The 21,680-nt window shown below is 33.4% G+C and overlaps 1 protein-coding gene across 5 annotated transcripts in view; it reads right to left on the bottom strand.

Annotated features, from left to right (window-relative positions):
- LOC109541748 overlaps positions 1 to 21,680 on the bottom strand; it is a 90,750-nt gene that overhangs the window by 3,124 nt on the left and 65,946 nt on the right. For 3 of the 5 annotated variants that reach the window (XM_048670678.1, XM_048670677.1, XM_048670679.1), the window contains 8 exons: positions 20,677 to 20,929; positions 20,373 to 20,609; positions 17,998 to 18,220; positions 13,151 to 13,577; positions 8,075 to 8,173; positions 7,816 to 7,973; positions 7,278 to 7,456; positions 3,672 to 3,958 (listed from right to left, as the gene is read on the bottom strand). In XM_048670678.1, coding sequence (XP_048526635.1) covers positions 3,672 to 3,958; positions 7,278 to 7,456; positions 7,816 to 7,973; positions 8,075 to 8,173; positions 13,151 to 13,577; positions 17,998 to 18,220; positions 20,373 to 20,609; positions 20,677 to 20,929 — 1,863 coding nt within the window. Of the gene's footprint in view, positions 1 to 3,572; positions 3,959 to 7,277; positions 7,457 to 7,815; positions 7,974 to 8,074; positions 8,174 to 13,150; positions 13,578 to 17,997; positions 18,221 to 20,372; positions 20,610 to 20,676; positions 20,930 to 21,680 lie in introns of all 5 variants that reach the window. The other 2 variants (XM_048670680.1, XM_048670681.1) reach the window with 2 other exon arrangements.

Raw genomic sequence — 21,680 nt, 5'->3', positions numbered from 1 at the left:
CTCCGCACGTTAGAAGCAAATTAAAAGAGCATTGGCATTTACAGTAGAAAATAGAATATTGCATAAATCAAAATAATGCAGTACTTTAATTTATAGACGACATGCAACATGCATTTACTTAATTAAAGGATTACTTTTATAAATCGTTTATTTGAGGTGTTAGGAACTGAAACGGGTCAATTAATTGCCTTACTGATATCGGATATTGGAAGTTTTACGTCTACCACATCATAATCACCTGCCATTGGAGCCATAATAGCATTAAAATTACCATATTATTGAGATTCAGACTGGTTCACCGATCGATTAATTAGCAAAAAATAAGCGATCCGTGCTATTGAATGGTCTGATCCAATGAGGAAGAAATAAATTTAACTATAATTAAATTACTCATTTTGTATTATTAAAAACTGTTATCGATTGGCTGAAGAAGCAATAGGTGAATTAATGGAAAGAAATTGCATTAACGTCTTTAAATAAATGCAAGACAACATAAGGCAAAGCGAGATCTGATATGTCATAAATCAAAGAAAACATTCCGTTACAATAAATTAGAAATGTTTAGATTACAACTCATTAGCTTTATAATAATAATGAACTGCACCAAAAGAGTAAACAAAAAGGAAATTGATATCTTACGATTATGTTTAAAAAAAAGTTAATCATGTTAATAATCTATAAATATACACTTAGGAAAAACACATGATAATGATGAAAAATCAAAGTACTGATAAAATTTTAACAAGCATGAAAACATAATGGTTAATTGGCCCGAACTTTAATAAATTTGAAATGCAACAAAAAAAGGAAGATAACGTATTTCCTGTTATAGTATATAAAAAAATAATTAACAGGAATTAAAGATGTTATCGCCGTCCTGTTCGTTCTGCTCTTGTGTGTTAGTTATCATATGAAATAATAATCAATTAGTATCTGAGACAGAAGCGTAACGAAAATTTTAATTGGACTAAACAAGAAGATATATTTATTGTACAGTAAGTGGCAAATCTGGACGAATATTTTTAAAATTCCAATATATCAGCTTTACGGTAAATCTGGCTATTATTAAAAAAATTGATTCAACTGATATCAAAACAGTCGGTTTAAGCACAGATTAAGAATAGATAAATACTTGTCGAGTTGTTTGGCTTGAATTTAAATCATTCATTGTCCAGACGTGAGTATGTCTACATCAACATTTCACATTTATTTTAGAATAAAAATATTTTATAGAAAGTATACACTTAACCATCGTTATTCAGTTGCCGTAATAATTCAACTACCGTAGATTTACGTGCACGGACAATCGGAGCGAAACAGATTTACACAATCGTAATTGCACATCAGTGGCGTAGACACTTGGGCAATGTATATAAAAACACATTATCAAGTGCAACAAGTAGTCCTGTGGTAATTTGATTTGTTTCAGCAGGATTTCTGCAATTTTTTTGCTCAATTTTCCCTTAAAAATTTAGTATGTATGGCTTGCATTGAAAAACACCAGTGAATTGTGTTGGCAATATTTCGGTTGATGGATTTGTAAATTTATAACTTAACGACTTAACTTTTTATGATTTCCATAACTACAATAAGAATTCTTATAAAAATCAGGTTTACCAGTAAAATGTTTTTTTTTGTGTTTGGCTTACGAGTGAAGCTTAAAACGGTGACTAAAAAAATGGGTTTAAATGCAAGCTAAAAACAGCTGAATGGTTGTTGCTTCCTTATTTTCTACACAAAAAATGTTTCAGTTTGACTTAACTGAATAAATAATTTTGAAAATTGAAAATCAGGGAGTTATACATATCTTTAAACTACAAATACAATTACAAAATACTCCCTTGTTGAAAAGAAACGAACACACCAGCTTCTGAATTTTTAATAATTTTACTACATTTCGGTGCATTTTCTAGATTTCGTTCGCACCAACCGTGGCATGGTTGGTTCAGTTCCAGATATTAACATGCATAATGTAACAAGGAAATGCGGTTGATTTCCAGTTATAATATTTGCAGTTTCCTGTTTCTGGTCGTAACAATGTCATCGAAATATTTCGATTCACTTCGGCACCCGATTACAAAATACAAACAAAGGAGTTGTGCGGTGGAACGGGTTTTAATTTAATTGGGTTAGTTTCATGTTTTATAACTTTTAATTTTGCTAAGGCTGAAACCGTTTCGTTTAAATTGATTGCGAAAGTGGCCGATTGTTCAACATTAAACGGTTTTGTTTTAGGTATTGTTGTCGCATCAATCCACTTCCTGATAGAAAGACAGGACAATTATTGTGGGGAAATAAGGAAGAATAGTTTTTTATTTAAAAAAAATATCATGCCTATAGATGCCTTTCAGTTTTATGCAATTTAAAATTTTTAAACCAAATTCATACACTATAGCAAGCAATATACGTCCAAGCCATACTCATACAAAGCCCAATAGATAACTTGGAAACACAAATATTCACATTATTACCATACTTAATAATTTTTGACTTGTAAAAAACCGCCGAGAAAAAATTTTCAGATTTTTAAACATAAACATTTCTGAAAGGGTATATAGAAAAACCATAACAGATGTCGCAACAATTCTTTAACTCGACAGTTTAAAGTTCTTTTACTTTTTCTTAGATTCTTAAAGTTTGGTATTAACAATTTTTGCAAGGCAGTGCAGCAGAAGTTTGCATAATATTCTATCTTATTGAGAGCAAACTAATAAAAATATATAAACTATTTTTATATTTGCTATTGTAATATAATTATTTCACGTTGACAAAAAACCTGTTAAAACATAGTAAATAAATATATAAAACTGGTGAAAAAAATCAGCATTTAATTTTGACTGTAATTTTACGTGTAATATTGGATTTGCTTAATAAATTAAATAGACTTAGCGAGCAGGATATAATTGCTTATAAACATTTAATAATTATCTTTAATTATACAAGTTTGCGCAATCATTGTTCCTTGAAACACTTATTAATCTCGCATTTGCCGATACGCAATGATTATTTGAAATAATATTTTTGCATCAAATAAAAAAGTGGTATTAATAATTCATATTGAACTCGATTGGTGTGAAACAAGACTGTATCAATATTACTGGGGCAAGATGTTATTTTGCAGTATTTATTTGCATTTGAGAAAAATAAAACATACCAATTTTTATACCAAGATCAAATTAATTAAAGCAATTTCTCATCAATGTATTTTTGTTGAAGAAGTGTATGGTTCTTGTTGTAGCTTTTGCTTGCTTAAATATCCATTAGAGGCCCTTGAAAAATATCAAAATTTTTAACGAAACGTTTCTCTAATTTTTTGATGAATGAAAAAGTTAAGTTAGATTGTGTACTTATTGTTAGTGCTTGATAACAACGTTTATTCTTAGTGTTTCCATATGTACACTGTGCCATCTCGATAAGTATGGGAATAAAGTGAATATCACCCAAACTAACTACTCTACACTACTTACTCCAGCTACAGACCGTCGGACAAAGCGAACCCATATGATACATCCCAAGCATAAGCCGATTAAGCGACCGTGGCAAATAAAAATAAAATATAAAGCCTGACTTACTCCACTCACTGTGTGGCACGTAACGAAAAAAAAGTCCTGCTATTGATTGCTGTCCCGCCTGAAGAAACTCCATATTGAGGAAGTTGTTTTGGACCGTACCTTTTCGTCCTTAGGAGCTGTCCACTTGGAGGATGGGGTCTTCTTCAGGCTGTTTTGCTGATTCGGAGAATTGCTCTTCGCTAGCGAATCGGTGCCGCGCAACTTGCTGGAAAGAGAATCTCTGGCTGAAATCAGAGAGCTATTTCTGGATTTTGGGAGGGAGTTCTTCAGGCTGCCGCTTTCCGCGCCTCCTCCTCCTCCAGCGCTTCGGTTCCTCCAGGAATGTGACGAGTGCGAACGGTGTGGCGATTCGCCACTACGACTGCGCGGTGCAGGGCTGTGTTTACCTGCGGGTGCGTGATGACGTATGAATATGGGGTGTTCAGTGTATGGTGGTGGTGGGTGTGAAAAGTCAAACTAATTACCAAGAACTACATGATATCTAATTACTACTTAGTTATAGTTATATTTCCTTGTATTTGTAAAATCTGCTGTTAATTGAATAATTAATTCTGATCAAGAACCTCAACTGCAACATTTTGATGCATATACAGGGTGTTCCGTACGCACATGACCAAAAGGGCACGATGATAATCTGTAGACCGAAATAAGACGATCTGACCAACTTGTACTAAGAAAAAATGTCTGGCTGCTCGCTATTGATCGTTAAAGTTCTTCAAAAAAATTATCTTTTTTGAAATATCACGAGAATGGTAATGGATTTTAATGAAACTCGCTATGAATTTGTTTCTAATGTCCGAGTTCAACCGCTTTAGGCGGAAGTGAGGGATTCAAAAACTATCAGAACTTTTTATATTTTGCTAAACCCTCGCTTCTTCTTTTCGCGAGTTTTGTGATGAACGCAATTCGGACGAAAACGCTTCCAAAACACGAACGGGCCTAAGACTTTGACCATGTCGGTAGCCTGAAATTTATAAAACGGTTGACAATTAATATATTCAAAAGGAACATTATCGCTTACAAAGACGATTGCAGTTAATGTATCAGATTGTTAAATAACAAAAACACAAAATTTTTTTTTTGCAAAAGCTTTGAATACTACAAAATTTTACAAACAGCTCAAAAATGTTCAAAAAGGATTAGTGCATCAACACAAAAATCAGTTGATTCCAGCTACCAAATGAAAAGTTGTAGTAGTTTTTATACCAAATTCACAACGAGTTTCAAAAAAATCAATCGTACCATCCTCCCGATATTTAAAAAAACATATATATTTTTTTTGAAGAATTTGGATTTTCAATGAGCAGGACATTGCTTCTTAAGAAAAGTTAAGTCATATGGTTTTCATTTGAGCCCAAGAATGTATCAGAGCCCTTTTGATCATATGCTTAAAGGACACCCTGTATATTTAATCAGAATTAATTAATATTTTCAGATAGGGAGTGAGTTGAATAAATCAAAGTTTTGTAGTATGATGACGGGAGAAATTGATTTTCCGCTGTTTACCGTGCCTTTGAAATGCGCTCATTTAATATGATTTTCTATGGTGATTAAATAAGATAAGAACAAAACTCTTAAAAAATGCAAATAGTCGGAATGCGGTAAATTGCAAAGTACCTATATTTTTTTCTTGGGGACAAAATGAACGCCCGGATTCAAAGTACTCAAAGATTCGTTCAGATTATTTCGTTAAGCCACAACGTAACGAACATAATCCTTAAAAATTCTATGCAATTGCGATACAATTCAATCAAACAAGCATTTTGTAATAAAGTCTGTATGTGATTCAATGATATAAAAAATAACCCTTGGATATTTTATTGTCTTTGGGTCTGCATCGTATGTTATTTGTTTCTCTTTGTAACATTTCATTGGTTTGTTTGTGAAGCCTCATGTTTTTTAAAGTAGATTCTATGGGTTGTCACTGCCCAAGGCAGTCACCGAATTATTTTAGTTTTAAGTGTGCATTCATTACTTTCTAGGTACACAACAATTTTACCAGTTCGCCCGGATCTCCTTCTTCCTGCCAACTTAAATAAGTTTTGTGGAAACGTCTTTAATATTCAATCTGTATCAGATGATCACCGGAGTCAAGTCAAGTTCATGTTCATGTACTCGTTTTTTATATAATTTTAGTTCGTTTTCCTAGTCAGTTTATTCTCTACTCTTTTAACCATTTTGACCATGGTGTGCTGTATTTTGGCCCCTGGTAAGTTACCCCTTTTTTCTTTCTTATCCATTTGCAGGATATTTCCCAAAGTACAAACTGAATGAAAATGAAAGGATTACAAAGTGATGAAACTGTTTCTTTGTTGCTTTTTAGTGGCCCTGATGAAAACGCAATCGTGAAAAGCGCTTTGCTTAACTATTATTTAAAAAAATATCCTTGGAATGAATCACAATCACACTTTATTACAAAAGGCTTGTATGATTGAGATTTATCCAGTGTGTACACACTTACTTCTTCTCTCAATTGCGATACAGTAGTTTTGTGCAGAAATTAATGGATGAACATGAGTGTTTCTCATGTCTCGCTGGCATAAAAAAGTATCTAAATWTTTCCTTGAAGTTAGGCTTCAAGGACTAGATTTTATTTTAATTTAAGTACATATCTGGATGGATTTTAGAACTGAAAATGTAGTTTTCAAAAATCAAAGTATTCAAATGTGGGCCCAGCTTAGTATGGAAAGTGACAACAATACCAGAAAAAGTCGTTAGACAGACATAATTAAAGCCCAATTTCATCGGAAAATAAACTTGTTCTCATACTCTCCATGTAACACCATGTTACTCCTTCAAATAAATTAACTCAATTTTGAATTAGATGAACTCTTGATTTGTTCTTTTGTTTGAGTCACTTAATTTTTTCTATTCCAAACGAAAATAATTATATTTTAGCAACTTTTGATAGCAACAAATCATCACTGATTTCGCTGTAACTGCTACCATTTTCAAAATATCCCATATAACGAACCAATATCCATCGTCCCATCCCGTACTGTTGAAGCAGGAAAATGATATCAGAATAATTCAAATTTAAACGTTCAACATTCCACTATAAGACCAGGATTTTAGAATCAAATGCGTATATAAAACAAGAAATGTTGGAATAATAAAAAATAAACTGGAACTGGTTATTTAGGAGTATTCATATTGATGTTCTTTCAGTATCTCTACAGTCTTTAATCGATTTGAATTGTTTTTGAACGTACTTTTTCTCTTTTAATAAGACCATGTTTTTAATAAGAACGGTATATTTTGGCAAGCCCCTAAAAAGAGAAGTGAGCGTTATTGTGAAATAGTTGTGAGGAACTAACTACGCATCACCGTTTAATTAATTTAGATTAAATCAGCCATATGCGCGAGTATTACGGAAATTACCGGAAAGTGAGTAAAAACTACACGAAAATTAGCTCGGAAATGAAATAATCTCTAACTTGCCTACTATATTATGTACTAGCTAATGCATGACATCGTCTATAATTGGCGTGTTCGAATAGTTCCAGTGAGAGTGGAATAAACAGTTTAATCAAGTAATGTTTGTTTGAGTATGTGGCTCAAGCTCGACGACAATGCTGCCGATGGTATTATTTGCTGATCTAGATTTTTGGAGCATGAAACTAATCAAAAGCAAACACGAACAATCACCTCAAAACAACAAACTTCCCGCCCGTTTAACCGAGAAAAAAAATCACCAGTACATACCTCCCGGTGGCTTTGGAGCTGTATAACTCTTCAATGGAATCTTGCTAGGTCTTCGCTTGGATCCGCTGCTGTCTTTACTCTTATTGCTCTCAGTTTGATCATGTGCAGACTCAGTACTACTGCTATGGTCCATTTGTAGGTTCATCGGTAACGGACTCATGGCTTTCATACTTGCAGTACTAGCAAAGAAACATACAAAATTAACGTGTAATAAGTGTCATTAAACATGAAACACATGCCCATTTACATGTGATGCTACTCTCATTAGCCGCAGTATCTGGGTTAGTTTATTTAGGGAATGAAAACTGGAGTGTGGAAATTACTAGACTGCGACATTGTGCATTGTTTGTTCTGTTATGGTGATATCATTTTTCTAAATCTATTTCTATTGTTAATGTAATTTTAAGTAAAGTACATTAACATTTTTATGCGCCATGTTGGTAAAAGTAAGCATAATTTGACTAGAGGAAGCTTTTCGCAAAGCCTAAATCCAAAAATACAGTTTTTTCTTGCTTAAATTAGAATATAAGACACTTACCTAATTTCAGTTCGTGATGACGGCCTATGGTCTTGAGTAACATGGAGATCAGGTATAATATCAGGTGATGTGCTTTTCGTAACGTTGGGCTTGTGAAGATCTTCAAGCACTCTCACTCGAGCTTTGGTACCTTCCAATTCTATAGTCCTATTTTCCAGCTGTAATAGATAAGGGTGAAATTATAAAAGTATTAAGTAGTTCTAGACTAAAAACAGGACGGGATAAGAAAATTTACTTCAAACCGAAGTTTAAAACTTACTTCGAACCGTAAGTCTTCGTTTTCTTCCACAGCCTTATCTAATCTTTGACGTAGTCCCAATTCTAATCCTCCCGCAGTATCCAGCTGCTGTTTCAATACCTGCGAAAGAAAAGAATATTATAAACTTTCAGCCAATAAATAATATTAAATACTTTTTTATTTTATTAGATTAGTTAAACGTTTGTATATTAAAAATGTGATAACCCTTCCTTCTACAGTGAAGTATGCCAGTAGATCGGGAGGGACAGATCATGAGGAACCAAATTGACTACGTATTGATTAGACAAAGATACAAAAATGGGATAATTTCGGCAAGAACATATCCAAGTGCCGACATTGGGTCAGACCAAAATCAGGCTTTGAATGAATCAACGTTTGAGAAAGGAGATCAACATAGTATTAACGAATCTAAAGGAGGAAATTCTCCAAAGCACTGGAATAGAAGACAAATGGCTTCTAATGAATACAGAAATAACTAGAAGTCAAAAGGGAGTACTAAAACTAAAAACACATACAAAAGAAACAATGGATGACATAGGATATTCGTCCGTTAATGGATGAAAGGAGACAATTAAAAACAAAGATAATATGAAATTTCGATACATAGACAAAGAGGTAAAGCATGAAATTAAACTAGCAAAAGATACATGGCTAAAGGAACAGTCCGAAGAGATAGGAGTCGGGTCAAGTGGGGTAATTGTAAGTCGTGGTAAATGTAAACATGCACAGATTTCAATTTAAATTTACAGCAAAATCTATTACGTTTGCTAATATTAAAGAGCTTCACGACCTCTCCTTATAAAGGCCTCCGCAGTTTCTTCTTTCCGTGAAAGGGCGTCCCTTTTCAATTCCCGCGAACTATTCGCTGTTGGTTGTTTTGTCGCCTATGCAAAATTACTGTGTACTGTCTAAAGGTAAGTATTGTTTTCTTGTTTTATAAAATGCTACAATATATTACTTTATCTACCTTCACTCGCATAAATACTGATTTATTAATAAACCGTTTGTTCTATTGTTGCATATACCCCCATAAAAAGGTAATATGGTGTAATTGTAAATAACATTTTGGGGCAAAAGTAAACAATGATTAAATTTCGAGATTAATAAAAATATTATTTTTTCAAATGTCTCGAAACTATGTTCCAAAGACTCGTAGACCGGCCTACAGTAAAGAAGGTATTGCTAATGTTGTCGCTGATGTGAAAAACCGAAACATAACTTATCGAGCATCTGCTGAATGCTAGAATATTCCAATTGCAGTCACTTCGAAAAAAAATAATGAGAGACTGCCTTCAATTAAGGAAAATCGTGGAAGAAAGAACACTTTCAACCAAGATTGTTGAATGCTTGCTATCTTGAGCTAATTCTAACTTATGGAGACGTTTTGACAACAGAAGAAGTTCTGAATAGGCTAAAGTTAGCTTAACAAAGTTTTTGAATAACTAACCGAAGAAAAAGCCTGAATGAAAGGAGGAAAAAATGAATTGAGAGGGTGCCAGAAGAGACAATGCCTACTGAAAATAGGAAAAAGAGAAAACAAACAGAAGAAAAGTAGTTCGGACGATGAAAAAAATGGCCATTCGTTATCACATGTTTCAGTAATGGAGACGCTTCTTTCGAGGAAGATTTTTATTTTGCAGAAGATCCGATTCCGACACCTATTTCAGAACTAGAATTGGTCTAAATTTTTTTAATAATAACCAGTTTACAAATAATTCACTCACATCAAAAACAATTTAAGTTTTGAGACCTAGTTGGAATCATCGCACAGCATCAATTTGGAATAACAAGGTCAAACCGTTCCAGTCAAGGATGGTGACCAATTAAAACCCGTAATCATGACATAAAAAGTTAATTAATATCCCAGCAGGTATTTCTTTTTATTTAAATTTACCTTCGAGTAAGTCAGCCACGTGAAAACCGATTTGGTCGATTCCACTGCGGTAATGATGTAGGCAATTTTTTTACTACTGTTATCTATAAATAATTATAGGTACATGGTGAACCAGTTTTAATATTTTCATATTTTTGGCAAATCCCTTAGCAATGTACTGAAAAAAACTGTTCTATTGACATGTTTTATTAATCTGTGAATCTGTTGATCAATAGAATTATATAAAACAAGTGCGGTAGAACTCGATGAATAAAATGCGATGTTAAAAATCTGAAGCTATCTTAACCATCCTGTATATAGGAGGTTTGTTTTTAGAGCACAAACATGCGGGTTTATTTATTACCCGGGTTGTAATACGAGGTCAACATAAGAAACGCGATCTGCCTTTGGATCATCCATTCAATCTTTTGCGTTTTATCCTTCAATCTGCCAGGATGTTTGAAAAGTTAAGAAAAAAACTCTAAAACATTATTGATGTTTGTTTGCCAGTCGAAAGCAGACGACTTAAACTTACTGACATTATTTTTCAGGAGTGTTAAATTTGCCATTTTATTACGCAATCTGTTTTAAGCAGCGACATACTTTGGCTTATGATTTCGATAACTATAATAATATAATATATAATTTTCGTATTACTATAAGGTGTTAACAGAGAGAAAGAATAAAAAACAGAAATAACCAAGACATAAACATTACACGAGCAAGTACTTAGCAGCTTACTTAGCACTTAGCTTACTAGCAGTTTTTGTGCCCCTGTAACAATTTAGTTAAATTGGGTACGACCGGTCAGGATTAGGGTATCAATTCACAGAAATGCAGTTGATTTTTAAGCAAGAGCAAATCCTTTAATACAACAAACAAAATGTTTTCACACAAAAAAGTGGATAACAGAAGCGATAATTTTGTCATTTTCGAGTTTATACACCCTTCAGTTCCTCAAGCTGCAAATCTGCTAACCTTATAGATAATTCCGTTCCAACAACTTCGACATGGCGTTTTTTGGAAAATTTTCACCGCTTTTTACTCACTTAAAGTCACTACTTTCCCATAAGAAAACAAAGGATGCTTTTTTCTCGTTTTCCGCTTGTACTTACTTTTTTTGCACACATTTTTTAGTTTTGTTAATTAGTTAAGGTTAATTATTTGTTTTTTTTTATATGATCAAACAGCCATATTCACAAAAACGGGAAATTTGGTAACCTGTTGCAAAATACTAAAGTATTGATTTTTGTTCCTGCAGTACCGGTATAGCGTAAAATAAGATACATTTATGCCGCTAGGAAGAAAAGTTGTTAGTAAAATGATTATCTATCAGGTTTGCATATTTTTACTTCGAATGCAAGGGTCGTATAGAGCGAAAACTACCCATCTTTTCAACATAAGGAATTTTAATACTTGCATGATTAATCGCAATATAAGTTTCACTAGCCACTATGTTTATTTATTAGCTGAAGCGTAATTAATTGAGAACGGTTCTTGCCCAAACGGGTATTGGAGATTTCCATTACTAAGTCGTTAAAATTACAAACTATGCTTCCACAATTCCTTCCATATATTACCGGTATTAGTAGTGTAAGCCCATTAAACAATTTGTTCGGCAAGTCACGTTTAATACCAACTGTGTCGTTCCTGTTCTAGTGATTTACTCTAAACGCCTTTGAAGTAATGGGTGTAAATCAGTCGCAGACACAGACGATTTTTCTTCCAACTAACACTGATTAGCGAAATTCTTTAAAGAAAAAAAAGACAAATTCCAACAACTTAATTGAATAATTAAATTATTTACAAACAACAATTAAAATGTTTTCGCACTTCAATGCCATTTTTCCCTGTGGCCTATTTAATTGAACAACATTGTGCTGTGAGTGTGATACTTTCCTTGAAAGTGTTGCACTCTTAAACACACATGACTTAAATTTCGCCTTGGGAGATAGGTCACTGGTATATACATAATTACATACCATTAAAAATTCACTTGACTTTCGCCATAAAAAGTGCTGAAAACGAGAGCAACTTTGAATCCTAATAAACACGTTTTCAATACAAGCAACAAATCTGGTCAGACTGTCTGTGACTTTTAATAAGTGGATCATTCAGGAGAATTTTATGCAAATAAAAATATGATGAAAAGTACTAAAATGAGACTAGTTACGATTTAATTCATTTTATAAAAAGTCGTATTATTGCACAACGAAATGACACACCAGTAATTCCGGGTTGCAAACTGGATTAAAGGCCTATTGATTTTAATTGGAGGCGATTCAACCAATAGACCGTCTATTTTTAGGCTAGTTGTTAAGCCCCCCATGGAAAAAGAATGATCTAACAATATTACAGCCCGCAGGCAACAGTTCGACTTGATTATAGGTAAGCTAATATATAAAATTTCTGGTGAAGGTCGCTTAAACCACATACCTACTTCCTCAAGTTCGATCGTTACGTGCTTAAAAATATCGATTTCAAGCTCGAAATTTGACACTTTTCTACATTTACTTTAGGAATGTATAGTACATACTTAATTAAAAAATTGCTACAAAAAATCCTTGATATGAATTTCAGGAGGTTTAGATCGTTCTACCGGAATTGTTTCAAAACTTCGTTTGCCACTTGAAACTGTTAGCAAATGACCAGATCAGAAACAAAACGTGTTTTCAAGGCAGTTGTGAAATGGGATGTTTTTTGTCACGTTATAGGAAATATACTGCAAAAACTGGCGATTAATTGAATCAAAGTTATCGGCAATTAAGGAATGTCCAGAATGCAAACTGGACGATTTTTCTTCAGCTAGTTATGACATAATTCGGTTTTTGCTTGATGATTTTAAAGCGTATCATTTATTTATCTTGTTTATTTCCTTGCGTTCAATTTAGGTTGCATTTGCTTTTTCAGATAGCAAAAATGAATAGTTTATGATAGGAAAACCACACAGGAAATTAAACTTGTTACTTTTTACTGACATTGCTCATCCTCATGACCATACGTCCGACTAGTGGCTGCTAGAAAGATTATTTAGACATCCGTTTCATATCATTCCGACATCAATAAAGCAACAAAAAAACACACATATTTGTATCAATTACGTATGGTTAAATGTGAAAGGCATTGCCGCCGCGTCCCACTTAGAAGTTTAAGTATCCAAACTACCATTGTTGTTAAATATAGCAAATGAATCATTTGCTTACCTGGTTTTGAACGGTCGAAACCAAGAGATGTTTTTGCAACACCACGGGATCCTGCTCTCTCAAAATAGCGGCAATTTTCTTCCGATTTGGCATTGAAACTTTGGGCACCTGATTGCCGAGAACTGTATCTAACTCACTACAAGAAAGCCGCCTACTCAAAACCGGGGGCGTTGTCCACACTGGCTGTATTTGACTAGACTCTTTACGATCACCACTCAATAGTTTCAGTTTCTCATCACTAGCACTTTTTGCCACAAATTGCAAATGAAGATCATGGATGCGGGAGTTCACTTCACCTCGTTGGGACACGATCGCCTTCAGTTGCTCCTCCAAGTCGTGCTTGGCGGACAGAAGGTTTTCCAGATCTTCCTGAAGACGGGATGTATGCAGTCGACCTGCCAGGACTTCTGCTTCCATTTCCGCCAGTCTGGAAATATATAAAATAACATTAGAATAATTGGTTTATATGAAAAGATCCTCAGATGGACATGTAACACATAAAGTTATCCTCTTCGAGAGTCCGAATTAAAAAGCACTAAAGCACAAAGAAAATCTATTTCTCGCAAAGAAGCATACTAAGATGTAAAAAGGCACAAAATCTTTCAGTTGCGTAAAAAATCCAATATTTTTCAATGTTAAATCAACTTGTTATAGGTGCATTTCTAAATTTTGACCCCATTGTAAGACCCATAATTGAGTTTCGTACAATTTCCCCATTTAAAACCGAAGAAATATATTTCAACTCCTAAAATCCTTCGTTTTCTGATAAAAAAAATGTAAAAAAAGTGTTGTTTGTAGAATTTGTTCAATTATTTCTTGAACCGAACTTAACCAATGATTTGTTGTGTAGTTTCCCTAACGATTTGATGGTTCCACTTACAAACTTTAAATTACTTTTAATAAAAGCAAGATTATTGGTCAGTTCTCTGTTTTCTAAACGGCATGACAATCTTGTCGGATACATAGTTTTAGCATACATTTTGAAAAATTGACAAAGTTCGATTACCTAGTTGTATACTTTGAGTCCATACATAGAAAATCATTAGCAAAATGTTTTTATATCGCACAGGTTCAGGAAGGTTTCATTTATAAATCTGGATTTATCCGATTTTTGATAATGTGAAATTATAGGATGATTTTTCGCGACTTCCCTCCAAAGCAATCCAAAAATACGTGAAACGATAACCATTCGCCTTTAGATAAAGTAACAATTGTATGAAGGTGTTTACACCGATCAGTAATAAAATAGTTGCAAGAACATCATCTTCGCACTTCTAGAAGCGAACTAATTATTCTCAAACGCTCTTTTCAATATTTTGGGATGCTGATCGGATATAAAAGATTTACAATCACCCATCAGATATCTTTAGTGATTGGACCTGAAATATTTTCTTCATATTCTCTTAAATAGATTTAATATAAACAGCTTAATCAATAGAAATACGGAAAAAAACGTGAACTTTGAATAAATTGGCGTAGTAAATTGTTCGTTCTGTATGAGCCTAATTAGCATTCATATTCATTGCGTGAGAAAGCATGCAATCGACAATTTCCAAGTCCAAGCTTTAATTAATCCGACTATTTTCAACCAGCTATTCATTTGCCTTCAACGGAGTTGAGTTTATATTGATTTATCAAATATTTTTAGACACAAATCAACTAAACATATCTGGCCTCTTAAAAAAACTCTCTTGATCTATTTTTAAAGACACAAAAATCAGAACATCAAAAATCTCAAACAAACAAACTAAACATATGTGTCCTCCTCAGAACATACACAGGAACATTCTTTCTTGGTATTTGCCAACAACAAACTTGCAAATTCTAAAGCCTGGTTGGAAAACATCTCTCGTCCTTAAACTGCTCACATTATCTAATCTGGCATCTCAAGTATTATCATAAATAAGCGTCCTTATACTTTCGACTTTTGTAACGAACTACTTCAGAACTTTACTTACTTCGTTACGCTCAAGGCCTTGTTTTTACATTAAATTACACTCTAAACTACGTGATATAAACGTTGAGTTTGTGTATCCATAAAAAATTCAACGTGTTAACCGGGCTGTCTAAAAAACAATAAGATTCATTCAATTCGATATTCAACGTTGTTCAAAGAGCGGTAATCTAGCTTTAAAAAATTTCTGTTTTGCTCATGTGTATGTGATCAATACTTTTAACTTTTCATAAATTCCTACTTCATTTACTGAAACAAACTAAATAGCGAATATTTATCTTTAGCTCTACTGGCTTAGAATCGATTTAACATTATTGAGTTTAACATTTTATGGTGCTTGAAGCTGGAGTAATCCAAGACAGTTGGCATATTATTGCTGCCAGCTTCGTGCAAATCGACCTAAGAACTTTTAGTTACAAGCCGTATAAAAGAGGAGAAACAAGAGAGTTGCAGACGTTGGGCTCAACAGCCTTTTGCTTTTATCACAGGGAGAACATTTAGTTGAACAAAAAAAATTGTAAAAACTCCTTCGTTCTCTCTATCTAAATATTTGCATTTAAAAGCATGAAAGTAACTCCACTCAAAAGCCGATATTTCAATAAATCTAAAACTAAATTTGCACTTGTGGAAATTTTAGCAATTAAACGTATCAAGCGCTTTCATTTAATTCAATTTGAGAAAATAAATTACAAAGTGCTTATAAAATGCTAAAACAACCGAAAACACACATTCATCTTAAGCCGCGACAAAAAATTTTTGATCTTACAGTAATTGTTTACATAACAATACATGTATATTCCTCCATTTAGCTTTCTTTATAAAGCCATTCACTCTTTACAACTAACTCCGATTTGCGTTTCAACTACAAAAAACGAATCTTGAACATGTTCAATTTCCATTTGTTGGGTCACTTCAAACCTACAAAAATGTACTTTCTTGTCTGCTATAAATAAGATCTACTATTGGCTTTGGTTTTTAACGAAAGAAAAAAATGAAATCTACCGTAACTTATAATCGATTCTTAAAGCCCTTCGTGAGTGAAAACAGCGTTTCATTTAGATGAAAAAACACCGAAGCGTACCCACAATAAACGATCAAGTTCAGCTGGGTTGTTCCGGCTCAACTAGAGCAGGCGAATCAAATACGGACTAGTTATTTCTTGTACAGTGAATGAGATTGAAAAAAATGCACTAACGCGGATCCATGGGTTTGGTACTAAAAACAGTGCAAAGAAAGTACGGCTAAAAACTGTAAAATAAACCATTTAGGACGGATTTTGAAAAAATATGTCAGTACCATAATCAATACCAGTTATTTTAGAGCGTCTCAAATATCACAAGTATAAAAAAGGGATTTTAACTTTGTCATGAACATGGTAGTTGGGTCTCGAAATTGAACATCAAATTTCAATATAAACAAAAAAAAACGAAGAATAGCGTTTTAGCTTGACATAATGAACATTGATCAGCATTGTTCTCGTAATATTTCTGGACTTTTTTCAAGATTACGAATCAAAAGAGACAACTTAAAGGTCAGATCTTAGGTCAGACAATGACACATGTTTATTGTTATAACATTAACTGCATTATGAGTGCATTGACATTTATGTTTCCATTACAATTGTGACTGCTCCAAGAACTGTACCACCATAGGCAGAATAAATTCTCGGAAATGGAATGGATATTGTTCTATTCCAAGCACACAACAAATGGCGTGATTTGAATGTAATGTTTAAGTGTTCAGGTTTTATTCTGCCACTCGAATAAAACAGATGGAACAGTATTTAAAAAAATGTTTATTACATTTATGACCTTTGCAATAAAGGATTATACAAGACGAGCGTCAAAGTTAGAATTAAATAAGATTCTCCAATGTAGATACCATCACCATCAGTTTTATTTAATTATTTAACTGTGCTATTAATTTTTTTGTTACTGCAAGAATATTTGCTTTGAAACTATCTGTAAATTTGAAAAGATGTTTGAAATTAGGGCTTTTTTTCTGGTGCAATTTTCGACGCCTCATATAAAAGCTGGGAAAGTTTTTCCAATATACCCCGGACATAAAAAGAGAGCAAATTTGTATGTAAATGGAAACCAGCAAAGAATACCTAAAACCCTAAATATATTAGGCAAATGAACTACTCGAGCCCAGATGTCTCCGAATATAATTAACATTTTTATTATAATGGCTGCTTCAATTTACGAATGACCTCAATGAAAGTAGTCCAATTAAGGACTCAACTTAATACCAATTGGAAGCTATAAAATTGATTTCGGCTCGAACAATGACACATTTTATTCGATGCCTTGAGATTAGGCTGCAGTGAGGCGCTATAAGTTATCACAAAACCCTTTAAAAGCACTCAATAAATAGTTTGTTATATAACATGTTTGGATGGATATTTTATTATTTTAAGTTCCAATTCTGAATGGTTACATGCAATTTGATTACATCACATTTTTGGATCATGGCCACTAGAAATTTCACTTAGTTTAAAGCGATACTGCTTATCATAAATAAGTTTGCAGCCTAATTGCGATTTTTAAATCGTCAGATTCAACGTTTTCGTAAACTTGTTTCGAGTTCGTCATTCTTTTGACCCAATTAAAACATCATTTTTCTGTTGCAATTCGCTTTTACCGACAATTTCGGTTCTTAATTGCTTATTTAGAAATTGATCGCTTACAAAATGGAGGTCGAAATAAGACGCTACACGCTATAACAATTTGTTTAATAGCGAGCGAAAACTTTGAAACAGTATAATTAAAGTTGCTTCATTTTTTTGCTATTTCTTCGTTGAATTTCTACAAGTTTGACCATTTTTAAGTTTTTCATTCAATTTTTTATTTAACTGTCCCGAACCTATCAGAATCATATAAAATTGACTTACCTATCCAGTAGTAAATCTCTTTCCTGCCTAAGTTGTCGCAAATCGTCAGCAGAAGAATGAAACAGGTCCCTTTGAAAGTTCCCGTCTGGATCCCCAAATGGCGTTTGATCCCGAAGAGTACCTTGAAGAGCTTCAACTTCATCTTTTAATCGGGTGCCTTTTCTGTGAATTATGTCTAGCAGACTCCACAATTCATCTTCAGTTTCATCAGTCTCACTGGTCCCTGAAAAAAAGCCAGAGTTTTTTGTGAGATTTATTAGCGCCGTGCTTGTTTCCAGATAGAAAATATATGTTTAAGGGACGATTTATTCGCTTTCTGATAAACTTGCCAATTATCAGGTCGCAGATCAACAGTTCTGTTGGTTCATCATGTGAGATAACAAACTGGCTCAGCGGATGTTTGAATAAGGGCCGGTTTATTCACTCCCTGTTATTATTTTTTAAATTTTGAATTAATCAATATTTCAGCAAGTAGAAATAATTCGGTAGGATTAGGCTCAGTTGGAAAAAAATCCCAATTAGTATTGGGAAATTTTAATTTAGAAATGTTACCACTAGTTTCCAAAGCAATTTTGCTATCGTTTTCAAACAGTTTGCGAAAAAATAAATATTGTATATTTAAGTAATAAAAGAAAGTGTACTATATAAATTATCAAATACAAATAATCCTTATTTTTCGTGATTCTAACTTAAATAACATAATTGAAAACTAATCAAAACTTCATTCAATCAATTTAATAAAAAAATAAATAAATTAAAATTATAATTTTGATGGTCAATTTTAGATATAGTCTTCGCTTCTTTGATCTACGTCCGATTTTGGAATAAGTAACCTTATGTTGCTTAAATTGAATAAACATGAAGCGACGCACTTAACTTTATTCAGCAAAATGAAATGACTTTCTTAAATTAGCATTTTTTTGTTAATGGTTCCTTTGCATCAACAATTTAAGCAGATAAGTCATTAACAAGAAAACGCAAAGCTGAATAATTCGCTTTAATTATATTCAAAATGAAGATAACTGTGTCGCTTCATGTTCATTCTATATTAGCAAAATCGTACTTAAACTAAAATGTTTTAACATCATAGGATTCGCATTCATTATTATTATTTAGTATATTTTATACGCATTATTATTTTCCGGTGAGACTTGAGCCAAAGTTTAAAGTCCTTAAATTTTCGGAAAGTCTAGAAGCTAAAAGCCAAATAACAGGAACCATAAGTAAACGCCGGGTTCTTTGCAAAACAAGTTTTGGATGTTCATAAAATATCTCGAAATTGAATTTGTTCGCACAATGAATGACTGGTTTATTGAATTTTAAACAAAAATTCCAAGTGAAGAGTTTTTCGTGTCCGAAAATTCTAACTAAAAGGGATTTTTCGCGACTTAAGCGGACAAATAGATTTTGGAATAATAAAAATGTACTGCTTTTGGCGGGACTTGAACCTTGAAAATTTTTCTTATTCCAAAAATTATTTGTCCGCTTAATTCGCGAAAAAATACCTTTTAGCTGAAAATACTTTTTACATAATTCAATAATAAAAGTGTTTCTGAATCCTGCCAAACTTTGCTAATTTCAGTTTAAAAAAAAATTACAATTTAAAAATTTTAGATATTGAGCGGCAGCAATTATGGTGAAAACGGCAAAATACCTTCAAATTGAAATTTAGTAAAAATTGTTTAAAGAAAATGAGCAAAATATTACGAAACTTGTAACCAGAAATACCAATTCTGTAATTGGACTAATGTGGTCGTTATCAAGTCTTCGATGAAAGAAATAAACATTTCTTTCCGAAAAAGGAGAACATTTATAAAACGCGGGCACAAAGAATAGAACATCCTTAAATTTTCTCAATCATGTATTTCCAGAAAAAAACCGCAGAATTTTGTGAATGTGAATAAACGGACCCTAAAATAATTAAATGCTTCCATGCATTTATTCAATGCTTAAAATTGTATAGCTGTATTTTTAAAAGATTTAAATTAAACTCTATTTTTATATTAAGTTTGAAACCGTGTTTTAAACAGTTTTGCGATTTTCAATATAATGCGTAAATCATGCACTGTTGTTAATTATTTCAAAAAAGAGAAAATCATTTAGTGAATAAAAATTCATTATACATGCGTGCTTCCAGTAAGGAGAGAGACTTGAAAATGAAAGTTGGACATGTCATGGCATGTTTTAAAATGGCAAAATTGCAACATAAAAGCTGTGCGACCGCATTGAAAAATCATTTGTGGAAAGCAAAGCCGGTGATTAAAAAAAAAAAATCATCGAAATAATTTGAAAGGCCATTTCATCGGTAATTTGTTAAGCTTGAAGAAAACAAAGACTTCTTCAGTTCAAATTTGCGATGTGAAAAATTGCCATACCTGTTGCAGAGTTAGACGTAGGCACTGTAGAAGAGGCACTATGAGTTTCCTTACTCGAAGCCTCCGTACTGAACCCCGAGTCCTGGACGGCTGAAGTTGAGGATGCGGCCGCTGACTCGCTTCCACTCTTCTTCTCCTTGCCACTGGAAATGCCCAATTTTTTCCTCACTCGAATGCCTGGCGTCCAATCGCCCGGCCGGATGGATATTGGAATGTTGGAGTGATGAACATGGTGTCCTGAAATAGGACGACCAAATTTCGTGGTAAGTAACCGTGTCATGGGAATGGGAAGCAATCGTTTTACCTGTCATGGTGGCTGGTGTCGAATTAGCTGAGTTCTGTTGGTGCAACTTCGAGCGCAAGTTGGGAAACGTTTCCATGACAAGGTCTCGGAACTCGAGAAGGGCCCCAACTTCGTTCTGCAGTTCTTGCAGCGCGACCAGGGACTTTGCTTGTTCGTTGATGAGATAATGGAAGGGCCCAGCGGGCTGGTGTGGGCGCCCTCCAAGGCAATCCACGCCATGGCCCACGCATTCGTGGTCCACGGACTCAGACTCCTGAAAAAAAAAACACCGATTTAGTTAGCGGTTCTAATTCGCCAACTATTTTTTATTTGACAAAGGTGTACAAAGGTATGATCCCAAGTTGTTCAAAAACATTATTTAAAAATAAATTAGATTAGAGACAAGTGTTTCCCAGTTTTAAAACTTGTGGAAGTTTTTTATAACAAAAAACTTCAAAATTTTACGATTTTCAGATTGAAATGAAGATATCTTTAAACCCAAAAAATGCCATTTAGTCCAAAAGCCCTAAAAAATGCTAAGTTTGAGTCTCTCTCTCCAGCAACGTTGTTCAGCACTGTGCGTGCAAGCAAAACCCGGTTTTTGGATCAGTTGACTCAGCGGTGATTCTGGAAATTTTAATCGCCTAGTTACTGATGGTAAATTATCAAGTTATATTGCATTAATATCAAACAATGAGTAATACCTCAAAATTCCACTCATACCGGCAATTACCACTAATATCAGTAAAACCCCATATCAGTAAGTATAATAAGTTTTTCATCACTCTTTCCTTCGATTTTCTATGTAGCTACATCAACAAACATGCAGAAAAAATATTAGATTGTAGATAAGTTCTATATTGTTGAGGCGGATTCATTTTTTTATTACAAACTTCTTTTGGGTATTTCGTCTCAAAAATTTTTGTCTTTAAAAAATACAGAATTTCCTCACGTCTTTTATTACAGATTGATAAATAGTGCTCCTATTTCGCAATAAGAACGAATTATTTATCAAAAAGTAATCA

The sequence above is a fragment of the Dendroctonus ponderosae genome, unplaced genomic scaffold (assembly GCF_020466585.1).
Source record: "Dendroctonus ponderosae isolate FM_Combo_2020 unplaced genomic scaffold, Dpon_F_20191213v2 Dpon_F_20191213_1, whole genome shotgun sequence".
In the NCBI taxonomy this organism is placed as follows: domain Eukaryota; kingdom Metazoa; phylum Arthropoda; class Insecta; order Coleoptera; family Curculionidae; genus Dendroctonus; species Dendroctonus ponderosae.
Note: the sequence above shows the minus strand (reverse complement) of the source record. Positions and strands in the feature narration are given on the sequence as shown.